At 42.3% G+C, this 16,248-nt stretch overlaps 1 protein-coding gene across 6 annotated transcripts; it reads right to left on the reverse strand.

Annotated features, from left to right (window-relative positions):
- Nucleotides 1-1,491: 1,491 nt before the first annotated feature.
- Nucleotides 1,492-10,661, reverse strand: LOC135509408 (PSME3-interacting protein-like). Of its 6 annotated transcripts, none has more exons than XR_010450932.1 (9): nucleotides 10,568-10,661; nucleotides 9,245-9,293; nucleotides 8,174-8,307; nucleotides 7,939-8,037; nucleotides 7,285-7,407; nucleotides 3,250-3,382; nucleotides 3,000-3,073; nucleotides 2,708-2,855; nucleotides 1,492-2,363 (listed from the first exon to the last, which is right to left on the reverse strand). XR_010450932.1 is itself a non-coding variant. In XM_064930051.1 (9 exons), exons 1-9 carry the CDS (start codon nucleotides 10,644-10,646, stop codon nucleotides 2,343-2,345), a joined length of 849 nt encoding a protein of 282 aa, XP_064786123.1. In that variant the 5' UTR covers nucleotides 10,647-10,661; the 3' UTR covers nucleotides 1,492-2,342. The 6 variants fall into 6 exon arrangements, 5 of the variants coding, with proteins under 5 accessions (XP_064786123.1, XP_064786122.1, XP_064786121.1 ...); XM_064930051.1 differs by having other exon boundaries at nucleotides 1,492-2,347; nucleotides 2,708-2,860; XM_064930050.1 differs by having other exon boundaries at nucleotides 2,708-2,860.
- Nucleotides 10,662-16,248: the final 5,587 nt, after the last annotated feature.

Genomic DNA, 16,248 nt, shown 5'->3' on the forward strand with positions numbered 1-16,248 from the left:
TTCATCTTTAAAGATAGAGGACTTTAGTGGCCAAAAAAGAGCCAGTTTTAGCATGGGCAGCGCCATTGAGGACATTCACCATTTTGAAGTAGTCAACTGGGTGGGACTATGGGTTAAAGAAGTGACTGACTGATCTACAAATATTGGATGTGTTCGAGCAGTAAGGCTAATGAAGGTGACTGTAGACGAAATTCAGCGAGTTCCATCTGCGACAGTCGAAAGTCTCGACACTGTAGTGGTTTTCCAACAGAAAGATCAGTGTTGATGACGAATGCATGGTGCAGTTGGTGAGAAGCAACTTTATCAGAAACTGATTGGCCTTTGATCACGTTTTTTGTAAAGTTCATGCAGTTGACATGTAAGTACAAGTCTGACAATGTTTTACCCATAATGCAACACACTTTGAAAGGACTAGACCAAATTGATCCAGGCACATTCAACATTAGAGCCAACTTTAAATGCAAGTGGAGACTGACTGATTTACAAATCACCTGCATTATAACTACTCAGTGTTATTTGTAGATCAGTCCGTCAGTCACAATTTTCCCATGATTCATCACAATTTTGATGCTCTAGTCTAAAACCTGGCCAGGTGATTTGTGTATCAGCTAACCACATCATAGGGGGGCTCCACAGCTAAGGTGACGCAACAACCAATGGTTGCCTGTCATGTCAACGACTGTGTCATTGACTGACAAAGTTCTATAACATCTGTGGTTATGGCAGATTCAAAATAACTGGGAACTCTCTGACTTCCGACTTCAATGTGTTCAAGACTTGGAAACTTGGGGGGGAAAAAACAAGCTCCAACTGGGAGAAATCGAATGTCATCCAACTCGGAAACTCAGGCATCTTTCTAGAGCTCCGAGTTTCCAAACTGAAGATTACTGACTTCATGATTTGACCTTGAGTTCCCAGCACCATTAGCTAATACTTATAATACCTGTCCAGGCGTTGTAAGATCTGTCAGGCGTCAGCAATGTCTAAGTACAGAAACACGCCCTATATGTTATGCACTCTGGTGCCCAACAGCAGTCGATGATGTGGCGCGCAACCATTGGTTGATGCATGCAAGTCTGAGCAGGGGAACACGACCTGTCTCGACTTTAAAGTCAACTGCAACGTTGAATGCGCCAAATGGTTGCGTGCCTGGTTAGCAGATATAACATACTGTACCTATCCATGCATTGTAAGATCTGGCATGCATCTGCAATGTAGTCAGGCAGGAACTCAACCTCCGCTTCACCAGAAAACCCAGAGCCGAAAACGTGAGAAAGTTTGGAACAATCAGTATAAATTTAACCCTGGATGTGCCAGATTATATCCATTTCAACTTTATCAAATTGAATGTGTATGCTGTACAAACAAGGCTTCTTTCAGAGTGCCCTGAGAAATATATCCCTACACTTAGATTTCTTAGCACCACTTGTTTTTCATTTGTCACAACTAATCGGTTGCAAGTGAATGAGTACAAACAGACACAGAAGTCAATTCCAATTTACTCAAACTATATTTCGTTCCAGTTATCTTCATTCATGCACTCACATACACCAACTCGTTCAACCTGTACTCAGGGGTAGACGTAACATAGTAAACAAACATCCGGGACACTCAAATTAGTATGTTAGGTATGTATTAATTTGTGGATATCCATCATCCATCTCGTATGATATGTTACGAATTACAATCTGTGATAGGTTACAAATTGCAATTTGTACAATGTTACAAATTCCAATTTGATGTGGTTAATGTTAGCTATCAGCTAGGCTAGGGGTTAAGGTTAGGAATTAGAAAAAAAGTAGTTGTAAATTACCTAAAATGCTCAAGTTGTCCGTGATGAGATTCAAACAGGCAACCTTTGGGTTGCTGGACTTTCTCATTATACACCCACTCATCCACCCTCCTTTAGTTTGTCTTATTTAACCACATCAAATGTAACATATACTAATTTGAGTGTTGCAGATTTTAGTTTACTATGTTACATCTAGTCTAGGAGACCAGGCTGACTCTTTACACCAAATAAAGAAAACAGAGAAACGTTTTATTTTCTTCTACCCAAGCCTTGATCATCCCATGATGAAACCCACATTTTCATGGAGAGAAAGAAATCCATTAAAATCCAGCATTATTCGCACTGACGCATAAACAAAAAAAACTAAAAGGAAAAGCATTTCCACATACATTGCATCTGAGACTAAGCTCTGGCTCGCTTTCTTGATGTTGTCTAAGGTAAGGTATGAATGTGACGTGACAGTCTAGCAGTCTTGTCCTTGATCCACAGCTGTCAGTCACTGTTTCCTTGGCCAATAGCAGAGCTGCAGCCACAGGGGGATGTCATCAGGTTAGGCTGCCAGGGATTTAAACTGTGTGAGATGTCATATTGGGAGGAAGGGGGAGGTGTCATGTTTGAATGCACAACACCAAAATCACAATGCCATTGAATTTAATTTAACAGGTTTTAATTCATATTTATTGATTATGAAGAAATCCTAAACTATACCACTCTGGGTTGGAAAAAACGTCATGGAAACGCAGCTAATGACTTAGAATAACAGTAACTCATACAGCTGTGAAAGCAATGGTGTCGGCAGCCTGTCTGTGTGAATGAGTGTGTGTGTGTAAGCGTATGAGTGTGTCTGCATATTGGTGTTAGTCTATCTGCAGCCTCTATATGTCTTTATGGGAAAGATGCTCCTGTCCATGCTACCTTCGCTGTCGCTGCTGGACTCCGAGTCGCTGCTGCCGGAGTAGGCTCCCATGCCCGGCAGGATGCCCACACACACGGCGGCCGATGGAAGGTGGAGAACACCGGTCTTTACTGTGGAGCCCTGCTCAACCACACCTCTGCCCGCCTCCTGCTCTGAGAGCACAACACACTGCCAGTCACACTTACCGATGTCGGTGAAGTCATACGTGTGAGATAGAAGAGTATATGTTATAAGAGCACTCAATTGTGAAATGACAAGCAGCTGCTACACTATAAGAAGGTCTCAGCCCACCTGTCCGGCCCCCATTCCCTGCTGCAGACTCCTCAACCTTCTGTTTCTTGCTATTGTCTGAGGACTGTGAAGAGCTGCAGGAGAAAGGAGTCAACAGAAAGACTAGAGACATGCAGATTAATTCACTTTTTCTCCCACTCTCAACCATCTCCACCACTCCCCTATAATTGTGTTACATCCTCCAACACTATATCCAGATGATTTGAAAACTGTGACCTAGGTCTAAAAGTACTGTGCCCACTGGCCTCACCTGCGTCGCTTGAACGCCCCAGCCAACAGGTGTGCCTGGGACAGGTGACTGGTCTTGACCTCTGCTGGTTTAGGACCCGCCCTCCTCTCGGGCTCCTTCCGACTCTCACTAGATGCCAGTTTTTTCAGAGCACTGTGAGATCCAGGAGTTAAGGAGAGGAAATGGAAAATAACTCAGACGTGCAGATCCTAGATGTGATAATTAACTGCTGGTAGGAGTGATGGGGACACCAGGTGACTCACAATTAATTCACATCTCACAATCACTTCTGAGCAGGGAATTGCCCACTGGGCTAGCCCTGACTGTCAGAATAGATTTTCCAACAATGTTTGACTGCGTGAATACAGGAAAATAAGTGGTACACACACTAATCGCATTCGTGGTTCATCTAGCCACAGTCCAGGTGTGTCCTCATAAATCCAGCCTGTTCTTTCCACTTACTAGTCTGTGGGCCTCCACTAACGCCCTGAAAAAGTGACACACTTTGAAGTTAAAAACAACCCTGTGACAAGGTGCGAAAACTAGCTGAACTAGGCTAAATCAAAATATTACAAGAGGATCTGGTTGATGGTTCTCTGCAGTAAGCACTTCAAACTGTCTCCCATCAGCGTAAAAGCCAGCCCTCAGTAGGATTTGGTTGCCATGACAATGCATCCTCTTCCATCTGCAGACAAACCTGGTCGTCAGTGGAAAGAGGGAACATTTATCTTCTCCCTTACACAATAGCATAATTGTCTGATCTTGCTCCATGCATCATGATTGTACATGACAGTCTGATTGAGAAAGATTAAGAGAAATGCAGGCTATCAAGTCAGTCACGTTATAAACTATGGCTGAATTTAGAATGAATCACCACAGGACCGTGGCTCTGAGCAGTGCTGAGATATGTGGCATGAGAGCAGCTTTGCATACATTAACATACGTTCATATCAGTTAAGTGGATATAAAAAGCATACAGCACACTTTAAAATAGATAAATTAAAACCACTACATGTTAAGAGAAAATAGATCATGCTTTTTTCATTCATAAAATTGCGTGGTAAAAGTGTTCGTGCTGAGGATCAAACCATTAACGTTCGGGTTGGAAAGGTCGGCAAGGAACAGTGTCAGATCAGGAATGGCTAATCATCTCTTCACTGTGAGGTTATCATGATTATATGCCAAATCAAGTTATCACTAATTACCTGCCTGTCACCGTCTACGCACCCTTAAACTGTAATCTTACCCATACATTTTTTGATCTGATGGTTTCTCTGCATGTAGAATGTGGTTGTCTGTGTTTGAGGCTGTACTGTGTGTCATGTTTGAGAGTAGGAGCACTAACAAGGTGGAAGAGCACTCGTTGTGACCAGAGTACGTGAGCGGAGCGAGCCCAATTTTACTGTAGCGTGGAGCGAAATTCCGAAAGGCTGGAGCGTCGCCCTTCTCGCCTGCTCCAATTTCGCTCCAGTAGCACTCACTTCACAAGCTCAGGGCATGCCGTCGCTAAATATTTAAAAAAATAAACTGATAAAACACACAGGTGAAAAATCAGGGTGACTTACAAAGATGAGGAGGAGCAAGAGAGGGAGTGCGGTGATCTAGTGTCCACAACTAAAGAGAGGGAGTGCGGTGATCTGGTGTCCACAACTAAAGAGAGGGAGTGCGGTGATCTGGTGTCCACAACTAAAGAGAGGGAGTGCGGTGATCTGGTGTCCACAACTAAAGAGAGGGAGTGTGGTGATCTGGTGTCCACAACTAAAGAGAGGGAGTGTGGTGATCTGGTGTCCACAACTAAAGAGAGGGAGTGTGGTGATCTGGTGTCCACAACTAAAGAGAGGGAGTGTGGTGATCTGGTGTCCACAACTAAGGGAGTGTGGTGATCTGGTGTCCACAACTAAAGAGAGGGAGTGTGGTGATCTGGTGTCCACAACTAAAGAGAGGGAGTGTGGTGATCTGGTGTCCACAACTAAAGAGAGGGAGTGTGGTGATCTGGTGTCCACAACTAAAGAGAGGAGTGTGGTGATCTGGTGTCCACAACTAAAGAGAGGGAGTGTGGTGATCTGGTGTCCACAACTAAAGAGAGGGAGTGTGGTGATCTGGTGTCCACAACTAAAGAGAGGGAGTGTGGTGATCTGGTGTCCACAACTAAAGAGAGGGAGTGTGGTGATCTGGTGTCCACAACTAAAGAGAGGGAGTGTGGTGATCTGGTGTCCACAACTAAAGAGAGGGAGTGTGGTGATCTGGTGTCCACAACTAAAGAGAGGGAGTGTGGTGATCTGGTGTCCACAACTAAAGAGAGGGAGTGTGGTGATCTGGTGTCCACAACTAAAGAGAGGGAGTGTGGTGATCTGGTGTCCACAACTAAAGAGAGGGAGTGTGGTGATCTGGTGTCCACAACTAAAGAGAGGGAGTGTGGTGATCTGGTGTCCACAACTAAAGAGAGGGAGTGTGGTGATCTGGTGTCCACAACTAAAGAGAGGGAGTGTGGTGATCTGGTGTCCACAACTAAAGAGAGGGAGTGTGGTGATCTGGTGTCCACAACTAAAGAGAGGGAGTGTGGTGATCTGGTGTCCACAACTAAAGAGAGGGAGTGTGGTGATCTGGTGTCCACAACTAAAGAGAGGGAGTGTGGTGATCTAGTGTCCACAACTAAAGAGAGGGAGTGTGGTGATCTAGTGTCCACAACTAAAGAGAGGGAGTGTGGTGATCTAGTGTCCACAACTAAACAATCATTGTGGAATCTGAAAAGACACGTATCCCTAAAGCATGATGGTTGTACTTACTACGTGCACATACTAAAATAATTGAATGTGGTGGGTAGATAACTAAGAGTGTCATTGTAGCAAAGTATTTCTAAACTAAAAATCTGATCTTTTAAATGTTTCGTTCATTTTTGTTCTATTAGCTATACAATAGGCTATAATTGATTTGGCCGAATAGGCCTGGCATATTCCCACGTTCAAGGAGCTTTCCGTTTTGATTGGGTTATTTTGCCTAAACCTTTAGGCCGACCTACAGAAAAATATGCATAAACAACTCTCTCTGCTCAGCCTGGCAAGAGTGGCCAAAAGGGTGTTCAGCATCCCCAGTGGCTCTAAGTGTGGAGAATATATTCTGCTGGCCGGCTCTCCAGGCACCATCGCATTAAGTTACAAACTGGCCAAACTTGTGTTTCTAAAAATGTATTCAAGGGCACTAAATTTAAATTTAATTCTAAGTAAGGCACAGCCTATATGCACCGTGGGATAGACTATAACGATTAAATACATTTTTAAATGTGCATTTCTTTGTAAGCTACAGCCTTGAAACAATATAGACTAAATCATTCCTTTTCGTTCCTTCTTGGGCACTGTCTGGCTCCTGACCTATTTAGAGTTTATATGCAGTTTAATATGACATGAAGCCTTTTTTTAAATGATGTACGCTTCTTACATTCACCTTTTCATGTTTACTCAAATCATATGGTTTGGTTTCAATACATCAAAACCAAATGGTCGGTCCAGGTAGTCACAACAATAGATGGCTGTTGGTTAAATTGTGATTTTAATGAATGGAGTGAATTTGGAGCAGCAGTTTTTTTTCTGTGAGCGCAGAGCAGTTTTTAGCGGAGATGTTGGAAAGGACGTGAAGTGTCGGAGTGGTGAGCAGGATTTCCAACCACTCAACTCCGCTCGCATGCTCTGGTACTGACCTGAAGCCTGTAGACTGACTGCCTCCTCCTCCTGTCCATCAGATGAGAGTGGTAGTAAAGGGGTAAGACGTGCCTAATCTACTGTCAAGAGAGCAAAAAACTCAACCCCACCAAAATATTGTGACAGAGAAAAAGAGTGAGAAACACAGGGAGTATGAGAGTAGTTGGCTCCCACATTCGGCTCTGACACATAGATCCATTATTTGTGTGACTCATGTCTACTAAATGTTGCCGTACTGACAGAAAAACTTTGCAATAAAATGACATGAAAATGGATACACCGTGTTTTTGCTCTCTGTGTGTATTAAAGAGAGAAGCTTAGAATTATGGGGAGGGAGTATACAGCCGAAACTGAAAGGATATTCTGTATTCTTTTAGTTCATGCAGCTCCTCGTCTCTGCGTTGCTTCTCCACCAGGCTCTGTTGCCTGGAGACCTCATCCAAGAAGTGAGACTCATCCTCATCCAGGCCTTTGACCATGTTCTCTGTGGTGAGAAGACAATTTCCATGGAAAAAATGCCTAAGTACTGTAGTACCAATACAATAATACTATCTGATCATTTCAACTTAAGGCCATGGGAGTTGGAGAAGGGTTATTACATACACAAAACAACACGCTATCTATTTTCCTTAAATATCCTTGCTGAAAGAGCGTATAGCTTTACAAGACACATATGGCCACCAGGGTGACTGCTAAAAGTAGGCTGGTCACCAGGGAAACGGAAAAGCTGCTATGCCAGGCAGAAGGCTCCCCTCATTCCCAAGACAAGGTCATAATCTCCTCCTCTGATACATTACATAGTTCCATCTGTTCACACAAACAGGTTCATAATATAAAAATGTACACACTTCCAGAGTAAGAAATACTTTGTACTCAACAGGTCCAGAGTCTGACTATCCATTCCATTGATGCAAGAGTTTAATCTGAGATATCCAATGTGAAGTCCCAGAATGTGGTAGGGTCTGTTGCAGGGAAAGTGGAGAGGGACTAAAATAAATGAGAGCGGGACCCTTACTGAATTTAAACTGCTCATCGTATTCCTCTTGCTTCTTGTCCTTCTGCTCCTGTAGCCGCTCAAACAGTGAACGCCCATCATACTCTTCCTCGGGAGCCTCTGTGTTAGGGAGACAGCACAAACACACAGAAACCAAAGCTATGCAGATGCTTAGAGGAGACAAGTGTACAGGCATGATGAAAGATATTGCTTGTGTCTGTGTACATTTTGGGAGGTGGAGTGGCAGAAGGCTTACTCTCTGGGTCCTCTGGCTTCCGAACTTTTTCCCATTCTTCCTGTCTTTGCTTCCTTTTCTCCTCGATCTCGGTCTCTGACACAAATTTCCGACTGAGGTCGACACCCCCGGCCGCTGGCACTGCCATCTCACACCTTGAAAACGGTACATGCACAAACCTGAGCTCAAACAGTAGCATCCACAATAGACTAACGGAAAAACACGTTATATATCTGTAAGAGCAAAGTTGTTAGAAGGGAAATCAGCAGTTTAAATGATAAAAGCATTCCAGGCCCATTTCAGCAAAAAGTTGAGGGATGGGGCTGGGGCTGGAGAAATGCAACCACTCAAATTCATAGACCGAGCTATGGTTGCACTGACATCCATGATATCAAAATTATAGCTTTAAACACGTTGAGGCTATATGGTGTTTGTTTGCATTTACAAACAAGGTTATATTTCGGGTTCTTTATTTTACCAGGTAAGTTGACTGAGAACACATTCTAATTTACAGAAACTACCTGGGGAATAGTTACAGGGGAGATGAATGACCCAATTGGAAGCTAGCAATGATTAGGTGGCCATGATAATCAGATTGGGAATTTAGCCAGGACACTGCAGTTAACACCCCTACTCTTACGATAAGTGCCATGGGATCTTTACTGACCGCAGTCAGGACACCCGTTTAACGTCGCACCCAAAAGACGGCACCCTACACAGGGCAATGTCCCCCGTCACTGCCCTGGGGCATGGGAATATTTGATTTTAGACCAGAGGAAAGAGTGCCTACTGGCCTTCCAACACCACTTCCAGCAGCATCTGGTCTCCATCCATGGACTGACCAGGACCAACCCTGCTTAGCTTTAGAGGCAAGGTAGCAGTGGGATGCAGGGTGGTATGCTGCTGGATTCTGATGGGTTAAGACAGTTGAACGCAGCACGAGGCATTTATAAGTTATATTCTTCAAGAATTACTGGGTACATGTCATTAAATGATGAGTCAAAAAAAATGTAACAACTGCAGATTTCCCTTTCAAAGTTCATCAAACTGATGCTTTTTGGATCCATCAAAATAGAAAGATTGAGAACTTACTTTACTTGCCTCAACTCGAAGTAGACCAGACACCAAGTCAAGAAATCATCTATTGGATAGATAATAAAATAATTCAGAACAGTGTGCTTAAAGGAGAAATTTAGACATAAGATGAACAATTAGAGTACATAGAGTAGACCTGGGTTTCTCAAACTCAGTGCATGTTTTAGGTTTTTGCCCTAGCACTACACAGCAGGTTCAAATAATCAAAGCTTGACGATGAGTTAGTTATTTGAATCAGCTGTGTAGTACTAGGGCAAAAACCAAAATGTCCACCCAGGGGGCCCTCGGACCGAGTTTGGGAAACCATACAGTAAATGGCTACACTACACATTTCTTGAGTCGACCACTAGAGGGAGGCGTAGCCTCAGAAATTATAAATAGGTGATAACCAATGACTGTTACGAACTGTGGTAACAGACTTGATCCTAGGACCCCCTGGGTGGACATTTTGGTTTTTGCCCTAGTACTACACAGCTGATTCAAATAACTAACTCATCGTCAAGCTTTGATTATTTTAACCAGCTGTGTAGTGCTAGGGCAAAAACCAAAACGTGCATAGTTAGGGAAACCCTGGTCAACTGCACGCAAGCTGTCATTATATTTGATCTAGCGTCGACCAAGTGAAGTAAGGGTTGTCTTTAAGGTTGATATTCTATTTTTGTAACTTCCGTTTCAAGATAGGTAGTTGCTATCTATGGGGGAACCTACTAAACTATTAGTTTGGCCTACATATTATTGCCGAGTAGGTTTATTTTATCCAACAAAACGATTTAAGATGTGGGCGGACTATTGATCCTACGTCACAACTTGAAGTTTTTATCAAAAACTACTGATTTCAGCATCCAGCGAATAGCACGCAATTACACAGAACAATGTCGTGTGGAACTGGACCCTTTTTTGGGTGCTGAAATCAGTCGTTTTTTATCAAACTCCATCGTAAATCTTGGAGTTGAGTTTAAATCGGCTCCATACTCCCATAACTGATCAGTCTATTAGCTACGGGCTCATAAAATGGATTAGCTAACCAATAAGAACGGATTTCGAATAGAAATGTAGAGGATAACCTTCGCTAGCTAAAACAGCTATCTTGCTAAATACATTGTGTAGCTGCGAGCTGTCTCGCTAGAAAATTAGTTCATTGCCAACAACACCTACTGCACGCAGCTCGTTGCAAAATAATGGTTCAATACTGCGTCTATAATGTAAAATATATATCTGCGTTCGAAAATGATTACAATTATTCATAAATGAATCAATGATCGTACATTTTGGATTACAAATGTAATATTTAACAACAACAGCAAGCTAGGACACTTTTACCTAATCCACGGAGCCACGTGTCCCAGTAAATAGGTTCCGCATAGTTTATGAAGAAACAATATAGTTCCCACTTGTGCATCGGCCTGAATAATGTAGCAATCTATGTAAATAAATACGTATAAACTTCCACTGTGTCTTCAAAATTGTATGGAAGATTATTTTTGTAAATCCAGTAACCGAGCCATAATATTATACATTATCAGTCAATAACTATGCGTGTATACTGAGCAACATCTGAATGGCTCTGGTTGAATTCTCGCACATACTTTATTTAAACATTTTCGGCTAACTGTATAACAATCTAATTTGCAACTGCAGATTAGAAATCCTAAATTATAAATCTATAATTTACTGGTTGTAGACCGATTCTGGATGATTGAGAAAACTTCCATAGACTCACTCCATCCAATTACCGCCATATTTTTTAATTCAGTTTAGATATTCGGATTCGGTCTCTTCAACGGAAAGTTTTATGATGATTAGAGTGATACATCTAGAATAAGATGACGATAGAGAGCAAGGTAAACCGTTTATTTAATCAACTCGGTTTCAAAAAGTGACTTTATGTTGGTTTCAATGGGTGAATATTACGCGCTTGCGGCTAAGGGACCGTCTTAAAAGTGCAATCAGCAGAAACTGGTGTTTTCAGAAAGCCTACGTTTTCTATTTCAAATTAGAAATCTAGAGATCTTAAAACAAATGTGTTTGTCCCCACGACAAATAAATTTGGACATTTAGGTATATTTTTAGGGATTTTATGTATATATATATATTAAAAAACATGAATAGGCCTTAAATACCACAGGGTAGCCTAGTGGTTAGAGTGTTGGACTAATAACTGAAAGGTTGCAAGTTCATATCCCTGAGCTGACAAGGTACACATCTGTCATTCTTCCCCTGAACAGGCAGTTAGCCACTGTTCCTAGGCTGTCATTGAAAATAAGAATTTGTGACTTGCCTAGTAAAATACATTTAAAAAACAAATCTTGGTCTTATGTAGCCTACTTTCATAACAGAGCTAAAATCACTTGTAGCAAAGTCACAGATATGCCTTATCCATGATACACCCATTAGAATTCCCATTTGAAATTTTTTATATTTTCAGATCCACTTAACTCCAACCCATTGATAGACGCTAACTACCTTTTAGCGGTGATTGGCGATAGTATCTTCGGACCGGGGGAGTTTTGTTAAGAGCCCCGACACTTGTTTTCCGAACGTTAAAACGCATCGCTTGTGGTACGGTTTTGGAAACATAAGGAAGGTATCTTTTATATCAGAGAGAAATAGTTTAAAAAAATTGAATTACGACACACCTTCATAGGGTTCCCACACAGCCAAACTTCCATGTTACAGCGCTTGTTCACAGAAAACAGACAAAAGACAGAGGAGTAGCTTTGCCAATCAGCTATTTTCGTCTCCGAACAACTGTGTGTAAACGGAAGACGGACGCCACAAACGTGTTGTCACTGAAAAATACTGTTGGCTTCAACTGTTTAAACCGGTTAAAACAGTGTACAGTATATTTAGCTTTTTTTATTGTTTTGATGTGATATGAAAATAGAGGGCTTTATGTTTCTAGAACCGTACCGCAATTGAGAATCAATTCTCATTTAGATGGAGTATTTGGCCATTTTGGTTGCCAGAGCCAATTTGCCTCTAAACAGAACATGTAAGGAGTAAGGTTAGGCTTTTAGTCCATTATTGGGCCCACTTAACTCAAGCCCTTTCTGACCAATTTGAGCGCATCCAGAAGCGTGCTTGCTGAATCATCCTCGGCATGGAATGTCCTGGATACAACAATGCTCTAACTTCACTATCATTGCCCTCACTTAATGAAGAGAGAAACTGTGCCTTGACTTACAGGCAGGTCACCCGTGATACAAGTCTGTATTTGACTTCCATCCATGTCGAAATGTGACGTTTGAGAAACATGGATGAACGTCTAATTCTGATGTGAGACTTTGAGAGCTTGTAGCAGGCAGGCTTTTCTGTCTCACTGATCAAGTTCCCCTTCAGTGACTGGTTACCTGCCTGCCGAGGACAAGTGTCAAGCAGATTCTGCCACAGTACACATCTGCTCTCAATTCCGCAGCCCAGGAGTTCATGACTGAGAGATATAAACAAAAGTTGCCCATTCCCTACCTATGCACATTTTTATTTGATTTATTTATTTAACCTTCATTTAACTAGGCAAGTTAGTTAAGAATAAATTCTTATTTACAGGCCAAGGACTCCTGGCCTGTGGAATTACGAGCAGGTGTGTACTGCCATAAGATCTGCTTGACACTTGGCCTCGGCAGGCAGGTAACCAGTCTCTGAAGAGGCACTTGAACAGTGAAACAGAAAAATCTGCCTGCTACAAATGAATACACAACACTCCTGAATGTACACTACCAGTCCAAAGTTTTAGAACACCTACTCGTTCAAGGGTTTTTCTTTATTTGACAATTTTCTACATTGTGGAACAGTAGTGAAGACGTCAAAACTATGGAATAACGCATATGGAATCATGTAGTAACCAAAAAAAGTGTTAAACAAATCAAAATATATTTGAGATTTGAGATTCTTCAAAGTAGCCACCCATTGTCTTGATGGCAGCTTTGCACACGCTTGGCATTCTCTCAACCAGCTTCACCTGGAATGCTTTTCCAACAGTCTTGAAGGAGTTCCCACATATGCTGAGCCCTTGTTGGCTGCTTTTCCTTCACTCTGCGGTCCGACTCATCCCAAACCATCTCAATTTGGTTAAGGTCGGGGTATTGTGGAGGCCAGGTCATCTGATGCAGCACTCCATCACTCTCCTTCTTGGTAAAATAGCCTTTATGCAGCCTGGAGGTGTGTTGGGTCATTGTCCTGTTGAAAAACAAATGATAGTCCCACTAAGCCCAAACCAGATGGGATGCTGTGTCACTGCAGAATGCTATGGTAGCCATGCTGGTTAAGTGTGCTTTGAATTCTAAATAAATCACAGACAGTGTCACCAGCAAAGCACCCCCACACCATAACACCTCCTCCTTCATGATTTATTGTGGGAGCCACACATGCAGAGATCATCTATTCACCCACACCGCGTCTCACAAAGACACAGCGGTTGGAAAAAAAAATATATATAAATAAATCTCCAATTTGGACTTCAGACCAAAGGACAAATTTTCACCGGTCTAATGTCCATTGTTCGAGTTTCTGGCCCGAGCAAGTCTCTTCTTCTTATTGGTGTCCTTTAGTAGTGGTTTCTTTGCAGCAATTCAACCATGAAGGCCTGATTCACACAGTCTCCTCTGAACAGTTGATGTTGAGATGTGTCTGATACTTGAACTCTGTGAAGCATTTATTTGGGCTGCAATTTCTGAGGCTGGGAACTCTAATGAATGTATCCTCTGCAGCAGAGGTAACTGGGTCTTTCATCCCTGTGGTGGTCCTCATGAAAGCCAGTGTCATCATGGCGTTTGATTGTTTTTGCGACTTCATTTGAAACTTTCAAAGTTCTTGAAATGTTGCGTATTGACTGACCTTCATGTCTTAAAGTAATGATGGACTTTCGTTTATCTTTGCTTATTTGAGCTGTTCTTGCCATAATATGGACTTGGTCTTTTACCAAATAGGGATATCTTCTGTATACCACCCCTACCTTGTCACAACACAACTGATTGGCTCAAATGCATTTAGAAGGAATAAAATTCCACAAATTAACTTTTAAGAAGGCACACCTGTTAATTGAAATACATTCCAGCTGCATTAAGTATTGCAGTGCATCTCCTCCTCATGGACTGCACCAGATTTGCCAGTTTTTGCTGTGAGATGTTAATGGGATTGAGATCCGGGCTCTTTGCTGGCCATGGCAGAACACTGGCATTCATGTCTTGCAGGAAATCACGCACAGAATGAGCAGTATGGCTGGTGGCATTGTCATGCTGGAGGGTCATGTCAGGATGAGCCTGCAGGAAGGGTACCACATGAGGGAGGAGGATGTCTTCCCTGTAACACACAGCATTGAGATTGCCTGCAATGACAAAAAGCTCAGTCTGATGATGCTGTGACACACCACCCCAGAGCATGACGGACCCTCCACCTGCAAATCGATCCCGCTTCAGAGTACAGGCCTCGGTGTAACACTCATTCCTTAGACGATAAACGCGAATCCGACCATCACCCCTGATGAGACAAAACTGCGACTCTTCAGTGAAAAGCACTTTCTGCCAGTCCTGTCTGTTCCAGCGACGGTGTGTTTGTGCCCATAGGCGACGTTGTTGCCGGTGATGTCTGGTGAGGACCAGCCTTACAACAGGCCTACAAGCCCTCAGTCCAGCCTCTCTCAGCCTATTGCGGACAGTCTGAGCACTGATGGAGGGATTGTGCGTTCCTGGTGTAACTCGGGCAGTTGTTGTTGCCATCCTGTACCTGTCCCGCAGGTGTGATGTTCGGATGTACCGATCCTGTGCAGGTGTTGTTACATGTGGTCTGCCACTGCGAGGACGTTCAGCTGTCCGTCCCTTCTCCCTGTAGAGCTGTCTTATGCGTCTCACAGTATGGGCATTGCAATTTATTGCCCTGGCCATATCTGCAGTCCTCATGCCTCCTTGCAGCATGCCTAAGGCACATTCACACAAATGAGCAGGGACCCTGGGCATCTTTCTTTTCGTGTATTTCAGAGTCAGTAGAAAGGCCTCTTAGTGTCTTAAGTGTTCATAACTGTGACCTTTAATTGCCTACCAATTAAGCTTTTAGTGTCTTAACGACCATTCCACAGGTGCATGTTCATTAATTGTTTATGGTTAATTGAACAAGCATGGGAAAACCCTTTACAATGAAGCTCTGTGAAGTTATTTGGATTTTTACAAATGATCTATTAAAGACAGGGTCCTGAGTTTAGTTTTGATGTCTTTGTTATTATTCTACAATGTAGAAAATAGTAAAGAATAAAGAAAACCCCTTGAATGAGTAGGTGTTATAAAACTTTTGACCGGTAGTGTACATATTATCATGAATTTCACTTGTGATTTAAACTTGAATGTGTTGTTATTGTGTATGTATTGTAATATCCATGTATTTCAGTGTCTTCGCAATGTAGGTTATCAGTAACTACTTGAACTTGAATGTGCCAGAGATCTACATTTGCTCCAGGGGTGTCGTACTACTATGGCTCCAGGGGTGTCGTACTACTATGGCTGACCCTAAAACAACACATCTCACTGCACCTATCTGGTGTTTTTTTTTTCAGACAAGTGTGGTGTGTTCCTTGACCTCTATTATCAAAGCAAGTAACTTTTTCAAAATTCCATCCATTTGATTTTTACAAATATTTATCCTGGTTATTCATTCACGTAGTCCTACATATCTTCCAGTCCAAATGACATATACATCTAAAACCACTTGACCTCCCTCCATTGTACACCCATTATAATTGCAATTTTTAATTTCACAGATTTTATATGAATATTTCCTGTGATAGGTCTAATGTTCAATAGCTCACTCTCCATATGAGCTGCAGATCTACAACCAATTGCGGTGGTTTCGTGACCTCTCTTATCAAATTGACATCTTTTATTTTTTCAAAATTCCTCCCTGTTGATTTTCTACAAATATGTATTATATTACAGCTGTGGTTATTCATTTACGTACAGATCATATGTTCAATAGCTTCCAGTCCAAATTACAAATACATCTAAAATCACTTGAGG

Source organism: Oncorhynchus masou, chromosome 22 (genome assembly GCF_036934945.1).
Source record: "Oncorhynchus masou masou isolate Uvic2021 chromosome 22, UVic_Omas_1.1, whole genome shotgun sequence".
Classification (NCBI taxonomy): Eukaryota; Metazoa; Chordata; class Actinopteri; order Salmoniformes; family Salmonidae; genus Oncorhynchus; species Oncorhynchus masou.